Source organism: Alexandromys fortis, unplaced genomic scaffold (assembly GCF_014885135.2).
Source record: "Alexandromys fortis isolate MF-2015 unplaced genomic scaffold, M_Fortis_MF-2015_v1.1 scaffold_46, whole genome shotgun sequence".
Taxonomy (NCBI): domain Eukaryota; kingdom Metazoa; phylum Chordata; class Mammalia; order Rodentia; family Cricetidae; genus Alexandromys; species Alexandromys fortis.
Window position 1 is genome coordinate 10,987,607 of NW_026067919.1, and position 26,836 is coordinate 11,014,442.

A 26,836-nucleotide genomic window follows, 5' to 3' on the forward strand; every position below is an offset into this window, starting at 1 on the left:
CACAGCAGCCCATAGAGTCCCAACCAGTCATCAGTTTATGCAGACTGGGGACAGGCTGCACTCAACACCACAACCATCTGAAACAGGCCCTGAAGGCAACAGACCTGCAGAGAAAAACCTGGCTGCTGGAGCCGCAAAGGAGACCTAGATGGTCTCTGCCTGACTGCCAACACCTTCCAAACCAGTAATGACCAGAGACAACCCAGCCCTAGTTCCAGGTTTCACTAGTAAAGGACACAGGATGCTGTTTGCCATGTTCTAGACCTCACAGCTGCTGGTCCAAGCTACAGTGACAGGCACACAGAGGGTGACAAGCAGCTGGATGGGAACCCACGGCTGGCTGGCCACTCGTGGGAGGCTACACCTGCTTCCTCATCTCTAGCGGGAAACCAAGAAGACTTCAGGGTTTCACAGGGAGTGAGTCACTTCCTATAGATGAGGTGGCTAGGTCAGAGCCTGGCACACAGTGCTCTCTGGGTCATGAAGGCTATCCTGGAAGCGAAGGTACGTCGGGTAAAAATCATTTCCCTTACTGGGCATCTTCCAGGGGCCAACACCACAGTTATACAGATGCTAATTCGGATCTTAATGAACTTGGTGAGACTTCTGGGACCTCCTCTGCTTACAGACAAAGTTATTCCTCTTTGGCGCAGAGAATTATGCTGGCTGCTGGCAGGCTGGATCCAGAGCCCTGCCCGTCCCATTGCTGGCTGCATGATCTTCCAGTGGTTCCCGGCCTCCTTGAGCCCAAGCCCTTGGCATGCTACATCCTTGACACCTCCAAGTAAAGCTTAAATAAGAGGGACAAGACCCTGCCCAGAGGAGAGAGTACTTGCTCCCATACCTTGGTAGGAATTTGATGCTCGAAAAGTCCCTGTCCCCAAAGCACTGTCATCATCTGACCTGGTCTGAGTTCCCTAAGAAATCCCCGTGACAGGGCAATGCCATCATTTAACCCGACTCCTGCTTAACCCTGCTTCCAGGGCATTTGTCCAGAAGACTCAGAAGTCCCGGGCAGTGATGGTGCACACCTTTAATCCCAGCCCTCGGGAGGCAGGGGCAGGCAGATCTCTCAGTTCGAGGCTAGCCTGGTCTACAAAGTGAGTTCCGGGACAGCCAGGGCTACACAGAGAAACCCTGTCTTGAAAAATAAATTGAAAAAAAAAATCTGAAGCAATCCTTTCCTGTTAGAGCTGTGATACAAACTGGGCAAACACACCCAGCCAAAGCTAGAAAGTAAGGTGTATATTTTTTAAGTTTGAAGATCATCCAGGGAGCTTCCGGGGACGGTGCTTAGAGGCACTCAGAATGGTCCAGCATTTGACATACCATCGCAGGCTTCCCTACAACACAGCCTCTAACAAAACTAGGCTGTCTTGAACCCCTGGCAACACGATTGTTTACCTTTATACCAAGAAGGCAGGGAAAGCATCTAAATCGTCAGGTGATATGTGCCCAGGCAGACTTCAAGGGGTCCGTGCTGTGAGACCGAACTGTGAGTCCTTCTGAGATTGTCTAAGACAAAGAAGCATGTCAGCAGGGCCTATGGTGGCTTCATGTGCGCCAAGTGTGTCCGTGATAGGATCAAGCGGGCTTTCCTTACTGAGAAGCCAAAAATTGTCAATTTTCGTGCTTGTTTGGAAGGCGCAAGCACAGAGGCAGAAAGCGAAAGAATACGCAGCTTTTAAAAAATAAAGGTAAAGGCTTGGTCTGTGGTGGGGGAAAAAAAAGACCATCCAGGGGAAAGAAATGTCAACGGAGAACTGCCTATTCCTGGAGCTCTAGAAGATCACGTGTGTGCCCTTGCACAGGAGAGCCTGGGAAGTGTCAGGTCAGTGTCCTGTCCCTTACTGACTTTGTGTCTCTTCCCAAGCAAAAAGTGGAGGCTAAGATAGCGTCGCAAACTCCGAGGCCGAGGATGTGGGTCTGCCATTGTATCTAATTTTCATTAAAGTTCACAGTGAGAACACACACACAAAAAAAAAAAAAGAAAAAAAAAGGGCTATGCACAGAAATTAATATACAGGAAGTACCCTTAACTAACTCCAAACTTGACAGAGACTGCAAGTCAGCCATTGTGAATATGTTCAAAGAAATGAAGGACACCACTGGGCTCCCCAAACAACCTTTATCCCAGCAGACAGGCAGAGCTCTGTGAGTTCAAGGCCAGCGGCTGGAGCTACATAGTGAGACCCTGCCCAAACAAAGAAAAACAAAAGGGAATTGGGTATGGTGATATCTCACTAATTGTATAACATTGATAAAAATGTAAATTATAAAAAGAATCAAGGGGCGGGAGAGATGGCTCAGTGGTTAAGAGCATTGCCTGTTCTTCCAAAGGTCCTGAGTTCAATTCCCAGCAACCACATGGTGGCTCACAACCATTTGTAATGAGGTCTGGTGCCCTCTTCTGGCCGCAGGCATCCACACAGACAGACTATTGTATACATAATAAACAAATAAATATTTAAAAAAAAAAAGAATCAAATAGAAATTCTGTGGTTTAAAAATATGATAACTTAGTATAAGACCTCAACAACAGATCTGAGGGAAACTGAAAATATCTAGTCTGAGGGAAATATTTTTAAAACATTGAGAAAAATGAACAAACTTTAGAACCTGATGGTACACGATTGAGGGTACCCACGTCCACATAACGTGAGTTACGGCAAAGGGGGATGCAGAAAGGATACAAACAATGAATGATTCAAAATCTTCCAAACTGGCTGAAAAGCATGGATCTAAGAATCCCAATACTGTAAGGATGATAAACTGGGCTTCACATCCTACAAATGCGCAGGCAAGCAGTCTGAATCCAGAGAACCTTGAAAGACGCAAAAGCAAGCAAACCGACACATGATTCTTAGTGAATTCAGCTAGCCGCTGTCTTCTCAGGAAACCAACAAAGCCGGGAAGCAGTAGGATTCTCCTCCAAAATACAGAAACTGGGAAGCCATCAACTGTGAACTGTATATCCAGGAAAACCATTCTTGAAATATGAGGGGAAAACGAAGACTGACCCAGACGGACAAGGACTCTAAGTTCCCTAGCCAGCAGATCTGTCCTAGAGGAAATACTAACTTGAGACCTCTGTGAAATAAGAAGGCATTAGACGTTCACCCACCCAACCCACTTGAAGAAATAACACCCATATAACTAGACATATAAAAGACAGTTCAAATGTGTATTTTTGTTTAAAAAAGTAACTCCACAAAGCATTGCCTACAAAACTGTGGCAATTACAAAGATGTAATTAATACCACAATAATGACACAAAGGCCGAGAAGGGAGTAGAGATACATGGTAAAAGGAGTTTATGCTACTGAAGTGAAGACTATTAATCAGAATTTGAAGAGAGGGCTAATTTTAGCATTAGTAACGGCTTTTAAGACAACTAAAATAAAATGCTAAAAGGAAACAGTACACTAGAAAGTTTCTGTAAAACAAAGAAAAATCCAGTAATGCATAAATAAGACACAACAATGAAAACAAAAGGAATAGAAAAAATAACAAAACAATTATATATACACACACACACACACACACCTTGCCATGGTTGATGGTGGTTGATTATATTCTCAGAATTGCCATGAGTTCAAGGCCAGTCTAGGCTATACAATTCCAGGCCAGCCTGGGCTACAGCATGAGAATCCTGTTCCCCAATAACAAACAAATAAAATAACAAAGCTACCATAATAGCAATTACATTCACTATAAGCTTCGTAAAGATTGACTACTTAAGCAAAAAAGCAAAGATAAGTGAGCATACTTTTTAACAAAATAAATGAACATCAGAGGAAACATTAGATCATCTCCCCCACGACACGAAGACATGAAGAACATCCATAGAATCAGGAATATAAGTCAGCAAAAATGTGCACTTAGCTCAGTCACAAAAAGGAATCAACTGGACCAAACGCATCTATAGAACGCACAACAAAATGATGGCAGACTACACATTCCTCTCAAGTCAACATAGGATATATTCCAGAACATACAACAGACTAAACTGTAAGCAAGCCTCAGACATTCAGAAGTATGTGCACTGACTTATCAAATTAGAAACGAATAAAAAGGAAGTTGGGGGGGGGGGATAGACAATGGTGAGGGGACTAAATAGAACTCTGCAATACTCAGAGAAGACACAAACAACATTCTGAAAAGCTTAAGAGCCAAGTGTGACGGCCCATGCTTGTGGTCCCAGCACTGAGGAGGCAGAGGCAGGAGAATTTTAACTTCTGGACTGGGTAAATATTGTGAGATTTTTGTCTCAAAACTATAAATACAACAAAGCCAAACAAAAACACTTTGAGGCGGAGGAAACTGAAAATACAACACACCAAAATTTATGGGTCGCAGCTGTGAATGTAGGAAGACACAGCCCTAAATGTCTATGTGGGAAAAGAAGAGAGAGCTCAGTAACTTAATCCTGCACATGAAGACGCTGGACAGGGACAAGCCAAACAAGATGGACAGATGAGATGAAACTACAATAGAAATAAATGATTAGGAGACAGCAGTGGAAATTAACAAAAAGATGGATGATTAATTCTATCAGGCATATAAAGAAAAATTAACACCCACTACTCAAAGACTTCAAATAAATAGAAAAGAATGTACTTCTCAATCCCTTCTACATAACCAGTATGCCTGAGATACTGAACACACACATATCCTGAGAAAACTTTCAGTCAATATCCCTTATGGATGCAGACTTAAAAAGGCCAGGTGTGGTCCACACACTTTTAATCCCAGCACTAAGGAAGAATGCTGAGATTAAAGGCAGAGGCGTGTGGATCACTGAGTTTGAGGTCATCCTGTTCTACAAAGTGAGTTCCAGGACAGCCTCACTGAGAAACCCTGTCTCAAATGAACAAACAAAATTAAAAGGAAGAAGAAGAAGAGGAGGAAGAAGAAGCAGCCAGTAAAATACAATCTAAATCACCTGATAAATGGAAAAACAAAATGTATACTAAGGAGGAGGAGGAGGAAGAAGCAGCCAGTAAAATACAATCTAAATCATCTGATGAATGGATAAACAAAATGTATACTAAGGAATATCCACACTAAGGAGTATTATTTTGCCATAAAAAGGAACGAAGAAACTACTTAAAACTAAAAAGCCTTAAAAGCAATCAAAAATAAGTCAGTCCCCAAAACCCACTGGCAGGAAAGAAGTTTAACCATCCTGTGGCTGTTAGGCAAGGGTGACAGGGTGAGGGACAATTGTCTCAGAACTAGAAGTGGCTAGCTGGGCATGAAGTTTCTTCTGGGAGTATTGAAAGTGTTTAAATTATGGTTATGGCCACACAATTCCATGACCACATTATAACTGTTGAGTTGCGGTGTACTTTAATGGATGAGGTCTATAAAGATGTTCAAGGGTTAGTGACAGAGTGTATGGTCAAAGAGCCTGCCTGACAAAATACATAAACTCTGGTGGATGGAGTTAGGGTTGCTGTGGAAAGTTATTTTATGGGGGTGATTCATCTGAATGCTCCCTACTTTAGTCCCAAGAGCCCCAGAGGTGGCTCTCCTATCCGCACAAGGACCCACGATCTAGCAGGATTGGAGAGTAGATTTACAGGCAGCTCAAAAGTCTGAAGGTGTCTGGGAGGCTTTTAAAGGAACATCAGGCCTCAAGAAGGTTGGCTCCTTCCTGGGACAAGAACCTCCACCCCTCTCCAACCTGAAGGCCCGCAGTGTTGACCTCGACCGTGTGCTGGGTAAGTAGACCTGCTTTTAAGCATGGCCAAAGGAGGGCCACTGACCCAACCAGAATCTTAGCACTGGCATCCTAGCCAGACTGCTGCCAGCTCTACGTAAGGAAGGAAGCACCGGGCCTATTGCTGGCCATTGCTAAGAGCAGAGTTCTGAGCTCAAGTTGCCGCAGGCCTGGGCGATCACCAGAGCCTGCTTATTCCTCTTTCTAGATGCCCTCACTGAAGTCCTGAGCTGTAGCCAGAGGAGGGAAGAGCTAAAAAAAATCACTGCGCTTCCTGAAACATTTCTGAAGCCTCTTGAGATTGGCGTGCACGTCTGAAATGTAGGTGGCAATGGAGAAGCTTGGGGCAGGGAGGGGAGGGCTGGCCTGGTTAGGAAATGGAACTAAATCTCTACCTGAGGCCAGTTCCTGTTTTAAGAAACCCACAAGGCTGCTGCCTGGTACACTTGAATGGGGAAGAGGTGGCTGAGGGAGGATATTTCTCAGAAACACAGTGGAACCTGCACAGACTCTGAGCCACAGGCGGGATGCTATGGGGCCTTGTCCTCTAGGCCGCCACCAGAACCATGGGGGCGCTGACCTGCTGGCCATCGGTCACAGTCTGTGCTCCACCCACATCCTGTTCCATGGCCTCTGAAGCTAAGCTGAATGCAAGCTGCCCCAGCCGCTGGCCTCACAATGTCCATCCCTAGAATTCACTACTGGCAGTATGGACATGATTCTTTCAAACTGTCTGCCACTGGGATTTGCTGGGTGGCCAGAGTCACACATTGAGCCCTACCAGTGGGGAAACAAAGTGTCACCCTACCTTCCTATACCCTGCTTTCCAGTGTTCACAAAACACACAGGTACAGTGCCTTTAAAGAGGTGACAAGAGATGACCACTGGCGGCCGCCAATCAGACCAACCCCTCCCCTGAAGAATGGAGTGAATGGGGCCCACAGGCCAGGGACTCAGAGACAGCAGTGGGTGCAGGCCCCCCACCAGGCCCAGTCACTCTCGGCTTGGCTATAGATATACAGAGCAATGTGTAGGACTGGCGAGGCTTAGGCAGTGTGGGGGGACAGGCTGGCCAGGCACTGGAGAGAAATGTCACCGGACAAAGAAGCTGAGCTTTTCCTGTGTACAGAGACTGCGAGGTAGGCCTAAGGAGGGACACGTGTGGCTGGGACTAGAACAGGCATAGGATGGCCAGCGTGGAAGTCAGTGCAGGTGACAAGTAGGAAGGTGATCCAGGAAACTGGATCACAGAGCACCCAGCTTTCCAGTATCAGAAGGGAAGAAGACAGTGGAGAGCCAGCATCTCTGCAGAGGGGCAGGAAGGTATGAAGGGCTCCAGCTGAGAGCCCAGCTAAGCAGTGGCTGCACCTGCTGGTTCAGATGGATGCTGCAGAGGAGAGCTGGAGGGCGTGGGTCTGCTTCCACTCACTCCTGGGGTCCTGGAGAGACAGAACTCAGAAAGGAGGGGAAGCCACAACAAATGAAGTGAAATCAGACAAAGGGGCCAATCAAATGCATATAAATGAAAGGCTAGACAGGTGCAGCCACCAGCCAACGAGGGAGGACAGAAGGGGCCTGGGGTCATCGGGCACTCAGAGCACCAGAATGGCTCATTGGTCCAGCAAGGGCAGAGGCTACCAAGAGTGTGGGGATTAAGTGGGCATAAAAGGAGGCAGGCAGGGCAGACAGGCCGTGGGTGCTAGGATGGAAGACGGCATGATGGCTAGGTCCCACGGGGTACCAAGTGGACACAAGACTGGCAGTGGTGGTGGGCGGACTATACTTTCTGATAAAGACTTAGGCTTCTAAAGATGTAAGGAGGCACAAGGAGAAGGGAGTGGGGGTTTCTGGGAGCAAGGAGGCCTTCTGACCAGCAGGAAGAGTGAGGATCAAAAGCCCCAGAGAGAGCAGGAGATGCAGTAGCAGCAGCAGGGTCTCAGGGCCTGCCCTCTGCTCTCGCTGCTTCCCAGCATGGATCCAACTTCGACTCAGTGCCGGGCTCAGGGGCATATCCTTCTTCCAGCCCCGGTCCTGGGTAACCATGCAATACTGAGGAGCTAGATAAATATGTCCCGTAGCCTCACATACAGATGTAGCTAGAAACACTCTTGAAAGAGTGACGTCAGACAGTTGCCTCAGGGTTCAGAGCCAGTACCTCAGCCCTCTGCTCAGGCATACACAGCCTCTGTAGAACAGACACTGGGGCAGGACCACTCATTTCTCTGGGAGCACCTGGGGTCCAGTTCCGCCTCTGCAGCAACCACTCATACAGAGGACACCACCACTGCCCTGAGTTTGGCTTGCAGCCAAGTTCAGCCAGCCGATGGTCTCTGGACGAACCCCAGCCCTGGGTTTTAAAGCCACAAAGATGTTGCTGCTAAACCAGTCTCGGGCACTAGGGGAGGTTTTGAGGCTCTCTTCACCAGATTCCATTCAGATTATTGGAATTTTTCTACTTCTTCAGACACACTCGCACACACAAACAATCAGCTAAAATGTTCTGTTGTAAAAATGTATGTTCAGGAACATCCAGGAATGAAATCAGCAAGAACAGCAAGTAACTAAAGGACTTTTCTGAGTGCACTGAAGTGTGTGTGTGTGTGTGTGTGTGTGTGTGTGTGTGTGTGTGTGTGTAGATAGGGTTTCACTGTGTAGTCCACACTGCCCTTGAATTTACAGTAGTCCTCCTGCCTCGGCTTCCCAAATTCTGAGATCACAGATTTAAGCCTCATGCCTGGCTTCTTCTTTTTAAGTCTTTTCTAAACAGCAAATACACATGCATTTTGAGCTCAGAGTCTGAATCTTGTCAGGTGACTAGCAAGCACACACAGCCATGGAAACCAACTTGCTGAGTTACTGCTATGGCAACTGAGCTTAATATCTAAAGCAGAGATTCGTAAAGTGTATCCAATGGTATGTGCACCGTGAGGTTCTGTGCAAAGCAGTTTCCTTGGACACAAGCCTAGAAGGCGGACCCATAGTCCACCCAACACACCGCTGCACAACTGTGCCCAAAACCCTGAGAAGGCCCGCCAGAAGAAACCTTCCAAACCTTGATAAATGGTGATGTCTCGGGTTATTTGACCGCATAACGTTCCACTTCTTTCACTGACTGTAGAATTCATTGCAAATAATGAGCCAAACTGCCTGCCACCTAGCCCGACCACATACATTCAAATGTGGTAAATGAAATCGTGAGCATGTAAAAACATTTGGAGATTATTACATTAAGAAGCCAAATATGAAAAGGGGAAGAAGGAGGAGGAGGAGGAGAAAGAGAAGGAGGATTTGAGAAGAAGGAGGAGAAGGAGAAGGAGGAGAAGAAGGAGAAGAAGGAGAAAGAAGAAGAAGTTTTCTTGAGCATGGCCCTCTAGCTGTACAGGTTTCCTCCTGCTGGGCACTGGCTGCTTCCCTCTAACTCTAAACGTAACCAGCTCTGCTTATTTCCGTGGGCTGCAGAATCTCCCCGAATGCATTCCACATTGGGTCCCTGCTTCCAGCTGTTGTTTGTCTCTTGTGGTGGAGGCAGGCAGGATAACACTGCCAGGTCAGGCTGTCCCTCACTTGGATGGGCATAGCCAAGGGTCGGGGGTTCTTTCAAGGTTAGTTGCTGAACACAAGCTCGCAGATCTACCCATGCCCCCCAGACAGACTCACAGGAGCCTTGTTTACCGAGGAGGGCTCAGAAAAGACCAAAGCAACCTACTTGGCCCCGCCCTCACAAAAGTCCTTGCCTTTGGACTCTGACCTGCCCGCAGTAAGCCCCTCCCCTGGAATCCCACTGTTGCCCTAGCTAAATTGGCTCTCTGCCTGGGCCCCCAAGCATGAAGCCCCACAAGCAACATTCTTTCATTTTTTCTTTTAAAAATAAAATGCTAAGAAGATGGTTGTGGTGGGAGAGCCATAACACATAACACATCAAAGTCCATGAGGGGTTCTTTTTGGTTCTGGCTGCATGTCTGGATGCTTGGTCCTGTCTAAACTGCGATTAGGTCTGTTTAGTAATATTGTGGGACACCTTACACCCTTCCTGGAAGGACTTCTGTGGAATAAGGATCACTTGAGCAAGAGTCCTACACGCTGTTTGAGAGGTCCATGCTTTTCCTTTATCTGGGTCTAGAACATGCTTTGTAGACGAATAGGACTTATTGCTTATTCTGAGAGCGACCAGCAAGTCTTATTTACTGAGCTCGGAGGGACACTTAAGTCACTTAGGGACACTCCTCAAACACTGGCCCTGGGGCGATTTCATTAGGCAGGGTGGATGAGAGTTAGGGTCAGACAAGTTTGGGAACTGAAATAAGGACTGTACTGTGTCCAGAAAGGCTCCTTTTGGCGAGGAAACGGTTAAGTCAGACGGCCACGGCCACTGCCTAGGGAGGCCGGACCTCGGGCAGCCGCCGCTGTCCCGAGCGTTCAGCTTTGGTCCCTCTCCAAGCCGGCTGCATTCCAAAAGCAGTTCTGGTCGCAGGTTCCGCAGCGACTTTGGAAAACTCTGAGTCAGGCCCCCTTAGTCCAAGTCTGTGACAGAGGCGGGTGAGAATGAATGGCCCAGCCCCCTCCCGGCGGTTAAGCCGCAGAGGCGTCCCGGGCGCTGGTCTGGATGGCGGTGTCGGGAACCCGCCGGTTACTGCTGTGCTCCTCGGTCCTCCCACCCCCTACCCGGCCCAATGCAGCAGTGGACCTGACGGGCCTGCCTCCGTGCCCACCGACCGTCCGGATCCCCCACGCTGCGCTGCTCCGCGCGTATCCCCGGCTCCCTCCCCGCGTCCTGGAGTTAGGGGAGGCCCCGGCGAGAGTTAGAGGCCGGGAACCTCGGCAAAGCTGGGCAGGTGCGGGCGGCCTCAGACACTGAGGACCCCCTCAGGGATTGTGCCCGCGGCTGCAGCGCGGCGCACGTGCGCGCCCGGAGTTACCTTTTGGCGCTCGCAGGTGTCCTCTCCAGTCCTTGCAACAGCACAACCCCATGGCACCACCGCTCCACGCCACGGCCCGCACCCCCGGAGCTGGCGTGCACTAAACGGCTGAGCGTGGGGAGCGACGGGACCTCAGCTCCCTCCCTGGTCCTCGCGAACGCGCAGATCACGCTGCGCGCCGCTTTTATGCGCTGCCCGAGCGGCGCCCTCCCCACGGCCCGTTACTCTTCCCTGTGCACCGAGCAGCGCGCAACCAGCGGCCGCCAGGGGGCGCTGAGCAGATCACCGCACTCTCCCTAGTCTGCCGCCAAGCCCACCGAGGGCGGCGCGACCTCCGAAATCAGACGGCTGCGCGCACGCACGAGGAAGAAGAGTCCTCAGGGCCACGGCGGCTCCTCCCCCTCCTCCAGCATCCTTTGAATAGTCACCTCAACCTCTGCAAGACTGGAAGGGGGCGTGGTCCAAAGCCACTTGGCTTTGTTTTCTCGTTTCACCTCAATTTTGGGGCAGCATTCAGAAAAGTTTGTACAGACACCCCTCAAATCTGGCTGAGCTACCTATAAACCCTGTGGCTGAGTTGATCACTTATCCCTCTGGGACTGTTTCGCCGTCTAGAAGATCACTTGGCTTATTGTAAATGCCAGCTCCCACCCCACCTCACCCACACACACACCTGTATAAGAAGAAAATAATGGAAACTGCTTCACTGGGTCGTCATAAGGATTAAATATCAATGGAAGTGACCTATCACACAGCTAAGTGGTCAGCTGCTGTGATCCATCAGCATCAAGGATTTGGGCAGAAGGGTGTTTTTATCATGGGATGGGGGAAGGTAACCACTGGAAGGTAGCATGGGTCTCACTCAACAAAATTAAGAGCTGGGGCTGGAGAGATGGCTTAGAGGTTAAGAGCACTCTGGCTGCTTTTCTAGAGGTCCTGGGTTCAGTTCCCAGCAACCACATGGTCACTCACAACCATCTAGAATGCGATTTGGTGCCCTCTGCTGGCGTGCAGGCATACAAGCAGACAAAACACTGTATACATAATAAATATTTAAATCTTAAAAAAAAAATGGTATGATGCTTTCCACCAAGCCTGAAGACCCACGGTTCAAACTCGGGGATCCACGTTGCAGAGAATTCCTAAAAGTTGACATGCACATGCGGGGGTCGGGGTGGGTGAGGGCTGGAGAATTGAATAGATACAAGAACTCTAATACCTGCTGGGTATTACACCCCTTTAATCCCAGCACTCAGGAGGCATAGAGGCAGGTGAATTTCTGTGAGCTCGAGGCTAGCCTGGTCTACAGAGCCAGTTCCAGGACTACACAGAGAAACCCTGTCTTGAAAAACCACGGGACCCAGCAACTCCATTCCCCAGTATGTGCCCCACAAGAATTCTTGTCCACATGGCCAGGAAAACTATTCATTGCAACTCTGTTGGCAACGCTTAACACTAGAGCCAGCAAAAATGTTTGTCAGTCAAAGAATTTTCTCCTGCGTGGTGATAAAGTGCAGCGTGGTGGTGGGGTTGATCAGCTGAGAGGTAAAACACCACCAGGCTCTGTGCTAGGCACTTGGGAGGAGGCAAACCATGAATGAGTCCTCTGGGGGAGAAGGCCCAAGAAGGGGCAATGTGGATGTCAAGAGTGTTCTTATGGTGGCTTTGTTTCCTAAAGGAAGGTATATTTGTGAGCCGTGTAACACTCAAGTAAGATAAGTCATATTCTCTCATGTTTTTGTCTGGCACAGGTCCAGATTCTTTGCTTACTTTTCTGTGGTGATGGGGATGGAACCCAGGACCAAAAGCCCATCCCCCACCCACCCCTCCCCATCCCCCACCCACGCCACCCCATCCCCCATCCCGCCCTCCCCATCCCCCACCCCGCCAAGAATCTTCAGTTGTTTCCTCTTGCAGTCCCTAGCTTCTGCCCCTGCCTAGCTCTGGTGCAGGGCAGTAGCCTTAGGCTAGACTGGGGCCTCTCCTTTTATCTCCAAGTACCAAGGTGGTCTGGGAGCAGAAGAGGTAAGGGAACAGGGGAGGATTACTGATTGAGGCAAGCCCGGAGAAAGTTTTCCCAAGTCTTCATTCAAAAGGGAGATTAAAAGTAGCAGGCAGAACTCGGCCCCCTTCTCCTTTGACTCCCTAGAAAGCCCGGGTGGGGCTTTGGGAGAGACAGGGTGTCCGGCAGCACATCTGAGAAAGAATGTGTTCACTCAGGATGTGGAGGCAAGCTCACAAAGAGAGTAACAGAGAAAAGGCAGCCAGCCCTGACTTCTGGTTGCTGCCAAGTCACTTTAGACAGTGTTAGCACCAGGCAAGATCACTTCGTCACAGACGGCTTAATGAGGCCCTAGGAATTCCAGGCTGGAGCTCCCAGCATTCAGGGAGAGCATCCTCGCAGCGGTGGAGGGGGGGGAGTGTGTGGGAGAGCAACCCCCAGGGGGAGCTGTCCAACGGCCAAGTCCTACGTTTGGAAAGCAAGATTTAAAAGAAAACATCATAGTGACCATTGTAGATCGCTTGTTTATCCTAAGAGGAAGCAGCAAAGCCGCATCATTCAAATGAGCCTATTACCGAGGGTCAATGTTCCGTCCCCATTGAACCATTCAAATATATTTTGGGATACACGATTTTTCAAAGTGATTTTAAATACTAGCTCCTAGGCAGTTGAGCAGGCAAAAAGGAAGGCAGGAGTTTCTCTCATTTCTGCCTTTGGTTTCACACCCCATAATTCCTGGGTATATATTGTGGCTTTTATAGTTTTCCTGTTGCATATCATTCTCTAGGGGAAAGGAAAATAGCATTCACTATGTGCTTCCCACCGTGTGCCACACATTCACAGATGTTATTGTCTGTTAGCCACAGAACAGCTCCACTGGGCACATGCTATAATATTCAATTTACAGAAAAAAAATACAAAATTTGGGGAGGTGAAGAAACTTCCCTATAGCCAGCGAGTTGAGAAAGAAGCGACCAGACAATCGGGTAGATGGACGTGTGTGTGGATAGCTTGGTGGAGGGAGATGAATGGATAGATGGGCAGATGTGGACAGGTGAGTGGACAGGCAGATGGACATGTAGATAGGTGAATTAATGGATAGATGATTAGAAGGCTTTATGAACAGATGCATAGATAAGTGAGTGGATGGTTGAATGGACAAATAGTTGAATAGAAGGTTGGATAGAGACTAACTAACTGGCTAGATAGATATGTGGATGGATAATGGATGGATGGATGGATGGATAGATAGATTAATAGGTGGATGGATGGCTATGTGGATGTGAATGGAAGTGAGCTGGTCAATGTTTATTTACAAGAGATGTATGGATGGATGGACGGACAGATGGTTAGATGGTATTTTCCAAGTTTGGCCAACTGAAAAAAAAAAGTCACATAGTAAGCAGGGAGTTTGGTTAAGAAATATAGTTTACTGAACATAGCTCGGCACCCCAAATTGATTGTGATCCTAAACTCTCTGGAAATGAGCAAGTATCAGAACCCCATTCAAGTCTGTAATGCTCCAGCTCAACACAAACTGCTCCACTCTGGGTAGGGGTGAAGGTGGCAGGAGCCTGAACACACCACAGGGCATAGGCAGCTCAGCTAAGGCTGGGGACTCTAGGAAGAAGGCCAGATGACAGCAGAGGAAGGCAATGCGGTGTCCTGGGAGTGAGCAGCGGAAGGGGGGGGGCGGTCTGAGAATAGGAGTTGCCCTTCTGCCCAGAGCGCCTCCTACTGCCCCGTTCCATTTTCCTCGAGAACCCACAGTGCAGTAGTGAGCGTGCACAGTAGTTCCTAAGAGGACTGCAATCTCAAACCCCTGATGCAAGACAGAAACCATGCCACACCCTGCTTAAAGCAGATTGGTCTGGTGGCTGGTTCTGGGAAACCATCCCTTGGGAGGAATATCACTCTGCCTATGACAGGAGCCCTGCCTAGAACCAAGTCAAAACAACTCACATGCCTGAGAGTGAGGCCACCTGGATGTGTATCCCTAGTGATCCCAGAGAGAGCAGGAAGTGCTGCCCTGCCGCATGCTGAAATTACAGGACAGCAGAGACACCACCAACCTTCGGGACAGTTTGTCACACAGGAGCACCTAATTAAAACCGTGTTCAAGACTAAACACTGCCTTGCCCAGACCATGCGCCAGCATGAAGTCATAGGTGTTTATCTTCATAGAATTCAGAGCAACATTAGGCCTGGCTTTATTATTATTTCTGCCTTAAACAGTAGGGAAAGGGGACCGGAAAGGGGAAGTCATTTGTACAGGATCACATAGCTATTCAGAGGCTGGGTTCACACTGGAATCCAGCCCATTTGGCATTCTCCAGGACTTTCTGAGCCACACTTTGCAGGGAGAGGGGACAGTGCAGGGTGTTGAATTTGGTGTTCTGGCGCTGTGGCGTGTAGTCCGTGGTGGAGCCTTTGGACACAGTGCTCTCCCAGGGAGGGCTCTTCCAAAGCTCACTGTCCTTTTCCCAAGTCTCAGCCTCACCAGCTTCTGCCCTCGCCTGCTGTTTCTGGGTTTCTCACTTTCTTTCCTTCCCTGCTCCCAGAACAAATGCAGTTTGGGAAAAGGCGGGCTGCTATCAAGGCCCTTGCAGAGAGGGTGTTTGCTTCCCGTGGATGGCTTTAGCCCATTCCGGTATTCAGCATGTCTCTGGCCTTCCTGTGTACTAGGGGATGGGAAATGGTCTGAGCAGAAGTCACGCAGTGGCCCGTGTGCCAGGTAATCAAGGGGACACATAAGAAGCACCTCTTGTGAGCCAGCCACTATTCTGAGACTTCTGCATGTGTGACCTTATTAATATCCACAAGAACCCCATTCTGGCCCTATTTACAAAGGAGGAGTCAGGCACAAAGCACCCAGGCACCTGACTCCCCATTCACTGCTAGGACCGGTGGTCCTCAACTCGGCAGGTCTTCTGTGGACTGAGGTCACCCTAACAGCATTTCACACACAGGACGTGTGTGCCTTTCAAGGCTTCAGTGGCACTCCCAGGGCAGACACTGACGATGACATCCTTCACTGTAAACTAGTCCTACCCGGTGTCAGGTCCATGGATCAGGGTCCCAGGACTGTGAAGTGGGGTGTCACTAGTATGCCTTGCTTCTGATGCTACAGGAGGGATCTTGGTAACCACATGAGTCTCTGTCATGTGCCAGCCCTGTGGTTGGTACCTTACCTACTGAAGGGATGGGGAAACACTGAGACCCGCTTAACAGCATGCCATGGACAGGGCAGGGCCCTGAGCACATTTCCAAGGTGACTGATACGCATGGCCATGATTAGCACCCTGGCACCAACCTCTTTGGCTTCATCCCATAAAGACTATTTCCTGCTCAGCCCCCATCTCTTCATGAGTCACTGCAAGGGGAGGAAGACAGTACTGCTCCAGGCACTCAGAATTCAGGCTCCTTCCTGGAACCACACTGTCCCGTTCTGGATTTTCGGGACCAGTGCTGCCAGCGACGATGGCAGTTCAAGTGAGCACTGGTGTAGAGGGAAGGGGGCCACCTGATGCTCAAGTGCATGGTTTGAAATCACTTTGCCCTGACTAAAGCTGATGCCAAAAGTGATATTCGATTGTTTCTTTATCTGGACAATGAATGGGACAGAAGGTCCTGAGGATGGACTAAAGAGGCTGAAGACACTTGCACAGCCACAAACACCCTTTGCTTTCTTAGCAGAAAAGCGGCCATAGTTAAGGGTGAGGTGGGAGGGCAGGGCTGGGAAAGAGCCCTTGGTGCTCCCTGTTGCCACCTCGTGGTGGAAGAGGAAAAACCCATCGGGCAACGTTCCAGGGTGTGTGTCTCAGGCAATTTGTCTGATGCCCAGCAGGCTGCCTGGCAGAGCTGCCCCCTGCTGTGTAATCAGTGCACAGGTGCATCACTGGGAAAAGGCTCAGCTCCCTGGGTTTTTCTCTGGAAGTAGTGAGGCTCAAGTGTGCACTCTGCTCTCTGGGAATACCTTAACAGTTTCCTCACTTTGGATGACATTGGTCTTGGGCCTGATGGGCAGGAAGTAAGGTCCTTCCCAAGCCAGCCTTGGTTTTGATAGTGACGAGTTGGTGGGAACAACAGAACACCAGCTTCCCCTGAGGGACAGGGTTTCCAGAACTCTCCAGCCTGACATTCCTGAGAGGGTGAGGCCTCTCAGTGCTCGGTGTCTGAATCCCACCCTATTTTCACTGTCACCCACCTCCGGTTCATCAGCATCAGGAGGGTTCACTCAGCAAGGGCTCACTTTCCACAGCCTATCTGTCCCATAACCTTCTTGAGTACCAAACCCAAGAAGCATTCTTTAGACCCCAGACTGTGGGCCTCCTGAGAGGCGTAAAATCAATCCTCTAGAACTTTAAACAAAAATGAAATCAGAAATGAGGTTTGTTTGGTGGTAGAGTTCTGGCCTAGCATATGTTGGGCCTTCATTTTAATTCCCTAGCACATATGTATAAAGACACACACACACATGAGAGAGATAGAGAGAGATAGAGAGAGAGAGAGAGAGAGAGAGAGAGAGAGAGAGAAACTTTGGAAGGCACGGAACCTAAGCTTAGATCTGTTTTGCCAGACCCTTGACAGTGTATGTCTTGTTTTGGGATACAGGTAATGTTTATTGCTTATCAAAAAACCCATAAAAATATTGTGCTGGTGTGTCTCATTACTTCCAGAAGAAAACTCTGTGTAAATCAGCGCTCAGATGGTTCTTCCTCCCCAGCTCTCCCAGCAGATCAGTCCTTATTCTGCCTGCAAGGGAAATTCTCCCAATAGTTAAAAATAAAACTCCCACTTAAAAATAAAAAAGCAAGCCCGCCACCTATGGCCACAAAAGGCCCTCTATACAGGAATCTGAGGAAGCTGGCTGTTGACTGGTCTTGCATTTGCATATCCAAGAGGGCCACTTAAGAGGCCCTTCACAGGACAAAGATCAGCTTCTCTGGGCTTAAGGGAAGAAAGGTACTCTCCACTCTCCACATTCCTGCAGTGCAGACCCTCATGGAAGGCTGTTTCTTGGGCACATCTGGGGGGCTGCCCTCGCTTCTCCCACGATTCTTCCTGCTACAGTTACTGTGGAGGATGACTTTGCACCAGACACGGGAACTCTCAGACCAGAGACCCTCCTGATACTCCAGACAGTTCACAGGTACTGAGATCGGGGGTGGGGGATGGGAACTGAGGGAGTGGGTGGTGACATGGTGTGGGGGGGGGATAATCCACTGGCTGACTGCTGGTCTGCCTCCCCGACCCCCCCAGGCTTTAGTATGACCACAGAACTTTGTGAGAGGCCTGATTTCCCAGCATGACAGAGTGCTCCATCCTTCCTCTACAGGGGTAACGAGGGAACTGTCAACGGAATGTGTTGTCCAACGGCTCATCTGCTGGATCTGGCCTTCTTCCCTGAAGTCTCTGATACCATACTGGGATCCCACCCTCACAACGCCAGTATTTAATAAAAGCTTGCTTTAAATTTGGCTCAAAAATTGTGGATCTGGTCTTTTTCTCATGATTCTCAAGTTTAACAGATGAGGCTGAAGACCACTTTCAAGGGCACTCTCTCCTGTAGAAGAAGGTTCTAGCAGAAGGTCTTCCATGCACTTCAGTGTAATTTGGTGGGAGCGGAGACCCTTGGGGAATTATCCCATCAGCTCACGCTGAGCAATGCTCTAGGTGGGAGAACCAGAGCTGAGGTTACTGGTTCAAGTTCTCCCATTTAGTGAACGGCTAATAACTGGAGAGGGAACTCTGACGGGAATCAGGCCTGTCTGACTCCGGAGCCCAGGCCCTCAGCACATACTGTCCTGCTTCCAGCCTTCTCTTTATGAGGGTCTTTTTGAGAGTCTAGCCTCTACCAGAAGGCACCCTGAGCTCCTCCTCCTCAGGTCCGAGCTCCCCAGCAAGGCTTCTTTAGATTTATAGTTGCCAGCACCTTAGTGTGGCTGGCCCAAGGAAGCAACCAAAATATTATTTAAATTAATTTGTTTACATTTCTGTAAAAACATCTGACATCCCATTCAGTCATTAAAAATCTCCAAGTATGTTTGGAGTGACTTAGACATGTGTGTGCTAATCGAATCACATATCTATCTATGACATCCAAATCTGGAGCAAGTACTTCTGACGAAAATTATTGTTTAAATCGATGAGAGAGTATTTAGCCCTAAATGAGACATCTATACCCCTCTCTCCGAGGCTCAGGGGACAACAGGGAAGAGGGGAGAGAAAGACCATAATTATTATTCTTTTAAAGCGGGTGTGTGTGTGGAGACAAACACAGGACAGACAGAACACGCGCGAAAGGAGACACAGACACGCTGCTCCCACGTGGGTGCGCTTTAATGGGGGAAGGGGGTCACGATAAGGGACAGGTGTGCAAGACACACAAGGGTAAGGGGCAAGAGAGAGCGAGACCTTGTGGAAGCTCTCTTTTTAACGAGAAGCGCAAGGGTATCTGGGAGAAATGTCCTGCACCTGTGCGCGCCCGCACAGGTGTCCGTAATCCAGGAGGAATCTGGGAGCTGTAGTTTCCAAAAGGAACAACAATAATAGCAGAGGCTGGGAAGAACACCAACTGGGTACACCGTGAGTCATTCATGGACTCACCGCTGCTGCTACAGTCTCCTGCACAGACTGGACCTGACACATGCCATCATTGGGGTCCCAGGCCCTCCCCAAGGCATTGGTAGTTAATGCTTGCTGGAGGAGGGGTGGTCATTTTCTTCACTGGTGTAGCCACTGTCTCATGTCGCCCCTGTCTCAGTGAACAGCTCCCCGCCCCCACCCCCAGCTAATCTCAGTGGGTTACACACAAAAACAGATAAGAAAGCAGAAGGGGGCTCATAGGCAAGAAGAAGGGTTTCAGAGGGAGAAGAGGGGCTTGTTGAAAGAGGGGAATGGGGAATAATGAAAACTATTAAAATCAACTATAACAGCATAGGAAACTTTTGAAGAACAAAAATATATAAAAAGGAAAGAAAAACAGAAATGTTAGTGTCGAAATTGAGAAGTGCCCAAAGTGAAAACCACTCACTAAATTTAGAAAGAAAATTAAAATATTTCAGTGGGGTCTAGAGGGATGACAGACGACAAGCTGGCAGGCCCTTGGCTCTGGGTTCAACCCCCAGGCTCTGAGACCCTCCCCAGCATTTTACCAAAGTTGAAGTAGCAATGCTTAGGACCTCACGGGCTGGATAAAAATGTTATTCAAGTTCTTTCACCTGATATCATCAGTTTCTTCTTTTGGTGATGGTGATTACTAGCAAGCAAGTCAGTGGCAACCACAACTAGCTGTTGAATGTCTAGTTGTGTTGGTCTAGATAAGTGTTTTTCAGCCTGTTGGTTGCAACCCTCTGGGGTTGAACAACCCATCCACAGGGATCACCCAAGACCATCGGAGAACACAGATATTTACATTATGATTGATTTTATTATTATTTTTTCCAAGACAGGGTTTCTCTGCATAACAGTCCTGGCTGCCCTGGAACTCACTCTGGAGACCAGGCTGGCCTTGAACTCACAGAGATCCACCTGCCTCTGCCTCCTGAGGATTAAAGGTGTGAGCCACCACCACCTGGTCTACATTACAATTTATAAAGTAGTAAAATTGCAGTTATGAAGTAGCAACGAAAATAATCTTACGGTTGGGAGGTCACTACAACACGAGGAATTGTGATATTAAAGGGTCGCAGCATTAGGAAAGCTGGGAACCACCGCCCTAGAACACGAATTGAGCCAAAGGAGTCAGCTGCAGGCTCCGCCACTTCAGGCACTGCCACTTCCGGCACGTTTCCCCAGTGGACACCAGTGGGAGTCTCCTCCATCAGGTCCCGAGGGTAGCTGAGATGCTTGCATCTCAGACAGCAAAGAGGAGGCCAGACAGAGAGGCAGCAAACTGTAAGCAGTCACTCTAGAATTTGCTGATTCTTCACACTTGCTGGTGGGAGTTTCTAATTTTGTTTTTAGAAATGCCCCAGCTTCTGGTGCTCTGCAGCCAAACTCCGTGGGACTGCACAGAGTCAAGCTGCGATGCAGGCTGGCTGGTACCAGGTGCGGAGATAGGAGCATATCAGCACCCCTCCCCCCACCCCCCAACCTGCTGCAGCCATCCAGGCTGTTCCTGGCATGTCAGACACACTGTATCTCTCTCCTACAGAGTAAACCCCACACTGGCTCCCTTTCAAGGTCAGGTCTTAGAGATAGCGATTCCAGCCCTCCTGTCTGTTCCAAACTGCAGGCTGCATCAGGACAGGCAGCTGTAAACTCCAGGCTGGAAGGCAACTCCACAGCATTCAACCGTCCCTGAATAGGGCAGCCACCTCCATGACCCCAATACAGCTCCCGACCCCCAAACAGCCCTGCTGCCTGGTCCTTCCTTACAGCCCACGGTGCCTGGTTGATTCTGTGTGGTCCGGTTGCTTTCTTGTCAATTCTCCCTTTGCAGGCCTTACCTAGAGCTAGCTTCCGGGACCTGCCCCAGGATCCCTAGGAAGCATGCTGAGCAATGGAGACTTAGCCCAGTCACTTGGCTGTAACCCCAGGGTTCTGGTCTACCTCCTTTCAACCCACAGCCCTCCCTGCGGAAGCGTCAGGTGAACAGGGGTTAGCGAGCAGCTACAGGGCTTTACTGACTATTTAATTCATGAGCATCACATGGAGATTGGTCTGCCCAGTGGCTGTCAAGCCAGACCTCTAGCTCAGCCCTTTCTTGTGGGTTTAGAGGGAGGACTAAACTGGGCTTAGGGCCAGACACGGGGGATGCCAAGAAGTCCTCATAGGATCAAGTATGCAGGGATGGGCAGTACAGGGTTTACCAGGATATTGTTGATGTGAGAGATACAGAGCCCTCAAGTGCAGCCTCTGTAAGGGGGACCTGACTCTTTCAGGTCTCAGAGAGCGGATCAGAGACCGGGCTCTGGCCCAGAGCTAGCTCAAGGTGTAGTTCCCTTCTGCTCGCTGGGTCTGGGGTTCTAGCAAATTAGACTTGCTGGCGTGGAGGTTCCTGAACACACCTGTGGAGTGTTGAGCACCGGCGAGATCAGATGGCAGTGCTGGGCCTCCAGATAAAGAATGGACATAATACATATTTACCTCTCTGGCACCCAGATCCCGCTCTACAACCCCAGAAACCCAACAACGAGCATTTATTAATCAGGAAGAAGTCCTGCTAATTCTGCTTCTGGGCTCTACCCTCCCAGGTCAGTACTGGGAGAGGTGAAGCCCCCCCTTTTCTGCCCTGGTGGCCATCTGCTGGTCTCACCTGCTGTCACTCCCCTTACCTGCTTGACTGCAGTGCGTCTGTCTGGGTCAGCACCCTGGGGCCTGCCCTGCTGACTTCCTGTCAGCTAACTTCCTTTGTGGCATTGCTTGGTCTGTTGGGATACGTCATCTTCCTGGGCACTGCCAAGATAGGGGTAACTGTCTTTGCTTCTCCACTACAGATTCCACTGGGAGAAGGGTACAACTGGGGTATCAGTGCCCTCTGAGGCAAGGGGCCCGAGGAAGCGTTCTGCTTCTAGCGTGGTAAAGGAAAAGGTCAGGGTGACCAGGGAACAAACCAGCATCACTAGACAGCCACCTACCTCTTCCTCTGTTAATAATCATTACAACATGGACCACAGCTGTAATTACCCCATTACCAGTTAGTCCTTCCTCGGTCCTCTCTGGAAGATTCTCGGTCTCTCGGTCATCACACTAGGGCCGCCTACCCACCTCTGCTCAGGGCCAGCTCAGCAGCCAGAAGTTCCCCTGCTGAGGTTTGAGAGTCACCACAGGGACAGGTTTCTAATCTGGCAGTGAGCTTGACCCTTGTGGATTTCAATACTTGTTTCACATTCCATTATCCACTCACTGAGCACTTTGGAATAAAGAGATAGATGGGTGTAGGGGAGGGAACGTCCTTATCATATTCTGTATCTTAAAACACCATTATTCATGTCTGCGTACAGGCACGTGCGCACATTCCACGGCGTTCAAGCAGAAGTCAAAGGACAACTTTCAGAAGTTGGTTCTTTTTTTCCCATCGTGCAGAAGTTTATCTTGGATCAAACACTGGTCCTGTTATCACACTCTTTGTGCTGCTGTGGGAGTGAGAATGTGACCCCGTGACTCTTAGACAGGTAGCTCTTTAAGCAGCATGGCAGACCTACCAGCTCTCGTAAAACCAGCCTTGTCATGGTACCCGGCACAGGTGAACTACACTTCACAGAATCCCTTGCACTGACGTGAGGTCATGCAACTGGGAAAAATAATACAGCCATTTCTAGGTTAGAACCAGTGCCTTTCCGAGGAGTGGTGCCTAGTTTGGAGACAACTTTGATGCTGGGACAAAACCATAAGGCAGGAGGATGCGTGGGGACCAACTGCCTGCCAGTCAGAAGCATTCATTGTTGAACACCCCACATCACATATACACCCCCACAACACACAAAAGCTAGCTACGTAATAGGCAATCCAAAGAAGACACAAAGTGCTGGAAACCTTGCTTTTCAGTCGAATTCAGTAACCAGTCACCTGCATGCTCTGTATACTGAGTAGGGAGCCATGGAGCCATGAACCACAGTTGGACAAGAAAAGTCCGGCTGACACTCATGCCCCCAGTGACACTGTCCTCCTATGCTTTGCTCAGTGGCTGCATCCGTGGTTCTCAGGCTCTTTGTCACCAGAGGTGAAGCCCAGAGGAAGGGGCTCCTTGGAGAAGTCAGCACAGTGATTTTAGCATAGGCAGGTTCCTCCACTAGATGGCGCTAGAAGCATTGTTTTTTTTCCCCCTCATTTAATTTTTGTTACACACTTGTCACTTTCTATAGGGTCGAAGGCCACAACAGGATCTATGAATTAAACTTAAGCAGATGATGCGATGTATAATCTTGCTAAGAATGATCACATATCCCAGGGCTGTTAAACTTTCCTTCTTAGAGGGTGAGGGTCCCCCATGGAGAATGAGGAACGGTTTCAGGGTCCTGTTCTGTCAGCGTTCTGTGACAGAACATTGTCAACCAGTCCTTCCTTTCTCCTCCTGTCCTGCCATTGGTTCCAGAGGCACGGAACCAGGCTTCTCTGTTAGGTGTCTTTTTGTTCTTTTCAGTTTTCTGTGCCCGAGACCCGTCACGCGGGCACCCTCAGAATGGTCGGCAAGCCCTACCTGTAGAGACCACTGTTGCGGAAAATTATTTTAAGGTGTGTGACTTTTGTTTACGCTGCATTTGCTTAACTCTGTGAAGCTGTGATTCTTTGCCTGTCTAAAACACCTGATGGTCTAATAAAAAGCTGAACGGCCAAGAGCAGGGGAAAGGATAGGCGGGGCTGGCAGGCAGGGAGTATAAACAGAAGGAGACATTTGGGAGGAAAAAGAGGAGGAGGACAGCAGGGGCCAGCCACTCAGCTGCACAGCAAGCCATGGAGACAGGAGTAAAGTCAGGTATACAGAAACAGAGAAAGATAAAAGCCCAGAGGCAAAAAGTAGACGGGATAATTTAGAATAAGACAAGCTGGCTAGAAACAAGCCAAGCTAAAGCTGGGCATTCATAACTAAGAATAAGCCTCCATGTGTGGTTATTTGGGAGCTTGCTGGTGCCCCCCCAAAGCAAAGAGAGTAAAACATTACACAACGGACAACCCCTGTCCTATCCAGTCTTTTGTTCATCCACTTCAATGCTGGGAGATACCAACATGGACCCTAGCAACCACACTTCCTGTCTCTAACTTCCTGCTCAGGTAACTGGCCTCCACCTAGTAAGTACGCTATTTACATTGTCTTCAGCTCATGATGGCAATTCCCTCTGATTCTTTCAGGGCAGGGGTTGTGCCCTGCCCTCTCCAGGGGACCTGGACACCAGCTCAAGATCAGGGACATACCAGGGGCTACTGAGTCTTGAGTGAGAAGGCTCATTGAGCTCCTGGTTGCTGTTGTGGTTTAAGGTGGGGTTACTCACTCCCCCTTCTTTTACTCTTTCCTTTCTTGTCCATGCTGGCCTCAAAACTGTAATTCTCCTGCCTCAGCTTTGTGGTAGCTGAGATTACAGTACTTATTGTCATTCTGGGGCCCACCCTTATTACCATCATAATTGTTCCTTTTCTATTCACAATAAGGCCCAGTGCTCTGTTGGGAACTTGGTCACATAGAGCTTAGCCTAGGGCAGGCTGACCTAGGAGGTCCAGGTTCCCCTTGGGCCAGCTGTGTGACCTCAGATTGGTTCACCTAGCATCTCTGGGCTGCCACATTTTCATGGGTGATAAAGGGAGTAGAGTATTTCCAGCTGTTGTCAGAACGTCCTGAGACCCTTGGGCTCAGGTTGGTAGATTTTCAGAACCCCTGGAAAGAGGGTGGAGGGGGTGAGCTACCCCAGGGCCCCTCCCAGCTCTAGTGCTGAATTCTCTCTGCACACGGTTGTGCAGCCCTCGGAGCCGGAGCGGCCCCTTACCCACCTCTTCTGCCTCTCCCGAGTGGCCTTAGCACGTCCCTGCTTCTACCTGGGGTCTCCAAAGGGGCCGTGTGACAGAGGCAGTAGAACAGCTATGGGCAGTTCTGGGAGTCACGTGAGTCTGTGCTCAGCCAGTCAGCTTCTGTGCTGGGAAAAGGGGGTCCTTGAGCTTTCCCTCCTGAGACCAAGCCCCCAAACGTGCGTGTGAGAAGATCTCTTGAACGTCAAGCTCCTGCTCCTCAGAACCATGATCTAAACGGATTTTTATTAGCTAAAATGTGTGTGTGTGTGTGTGTGTGTGTGTGTGTGTGTGAACTCAGGCATGAACACGCCATGACATGTATACATATGCGTGGAGGTCAGAGCACACCTCTTCAGAGTCAATTCTCTCCTGTAACCTTGTGAGATCTCAAGGTGGCCCTCGGGTCACCAGGCCTGCCCACAAGCCCTTCTATCCACTGAGGCATCTTGACAACTCATTTTTCGTCTTTATAAAATCTCCCAATCTGTGGGTACAGCAACAGAGAACAGAGTCAGGTACCCCTTCAGTGCTACTACTGTGTGCCATGGCGCACGCTGCTCTTCTCTCCCATCTCCCCTAAACAAGCCCACTGTCACAGAGGGGCTTTTTGAGTATTGTGAAAGGCAGAACAATGGCTCACATAAATGTCCACTCCCAAGTTGGGCGGTGGTGGTACATCCCTTTAATCCCAGCACTCAGGAAGCAGAAACAGAGAAACAGGTGGATCCTGAGGAGTTCAAGGCCAGCCTGGTCAACAGAGTGGATTCCAGGAGAGCCATAGCTGTTAGAAAGAGAAACCCTGTCTCAAAAAACCAAAAATTGAAAAAAAAAAAATCATGTGCCACAACTCCAGCTGAGAAGTATATATTTCTATTTTCACTTTGCCTATTTTCCCAGAATCCCCAGGATAGTGGCCTGCAGATTTCTCAGCCTGGGCTCATTTTACCTCCTGGTAGAAAGCAAGAGCCAGGTCATTTCCTCATGGTGTCTGGGGGTGTCTACTACACCTCTCTGACTATAAATTTACCACCTCACAATCCCCCCATGGAGTTTCCCAAACACTCCGGGCTTCCCAGGAGTCTTGTTCACATCCGCACCCCTGCAAACACTCTTGCGATCAAGAGTGTCTCTTTCAAGTATCTGCAACTGTTCTCAAAGCCCTCTGTCCACAAACATTTCAGTCCGTACATGAGACAAGCCCAAAATGCCAGGGTTAAGCCCAAAGGGCGTCTCTTTCAGTGGCTGGCTGGTGGAAGTTGGTGGGAATGCCTCCAGCCACCCATTACCCGGCAACGTCCCTTCGAGGCTCAACCTGCCCCAGTGAGACAGAGCTGGGTGTCAGTACATCAGCGCGTTGTCTAGCACCTCCTGGTCCTTCCCTGTGTCCTTCCTCATGCTTTGGGGGACAACCTCTAGAAAACACTGCCCAGATGCTGTCTCAGGTTCTGATTCTGGTGGAGGTCAAGGGAAATGGGCCCTATTGTGACAGCGGGTCACCTGACAGACCATACGTAGCTCAGTAAGGACCACACTGAACAACCTGGAACTGCAAAAACCTGTTTTGTCACTGCTAACAGGACAATGGGTCTGTGGGGAACTGTGTCCCTCCTGCCATCCTATAATTCAGCTTTGAGATGCATAATAAGCCTATGGTGGTCTTCTGAATCGGTTAACAATGGACTGTGATCCTATTTCCATGTGAATGTTTATGTCTTCACCCTAAGGCAGTTCTCAACCTGTGGGTTG

General features: G+C 49.4%; 1 protein-coding gene across 6 annotated transcripts in view; it reads right to left on the reverse strand.

The window, feature by feature from the left end:
• Positions 1-26,836, reverse strand: part of Arhgap22 (Rho GTPase activating protein 22) — a 155,032-nt gene that overhangs the window by 48,886 nt on the left and 79,310 nt on the right. The window contains exon 1 of one of the 6 annotated variants that reach the window (XM_050140739.1): positions 10,642-10,861. The exons of 4 other annotated variants lie outside the window; for them this stretch is intronic. In XM_050140739.1, coding sequence (XP_049996696.1) covers positions 10,642-10,693 — 52 coding nt within the window. In that variant the 5' untranslated portion in view covers positions 10,694-10,861. Of the gene's footprint in view, positions 1-10,641; positions 10,862-26,836 lie in introns of those variants that run through there. One more of the 6 variants, XM_050140740.1, reaches the window with a different exon arrangement.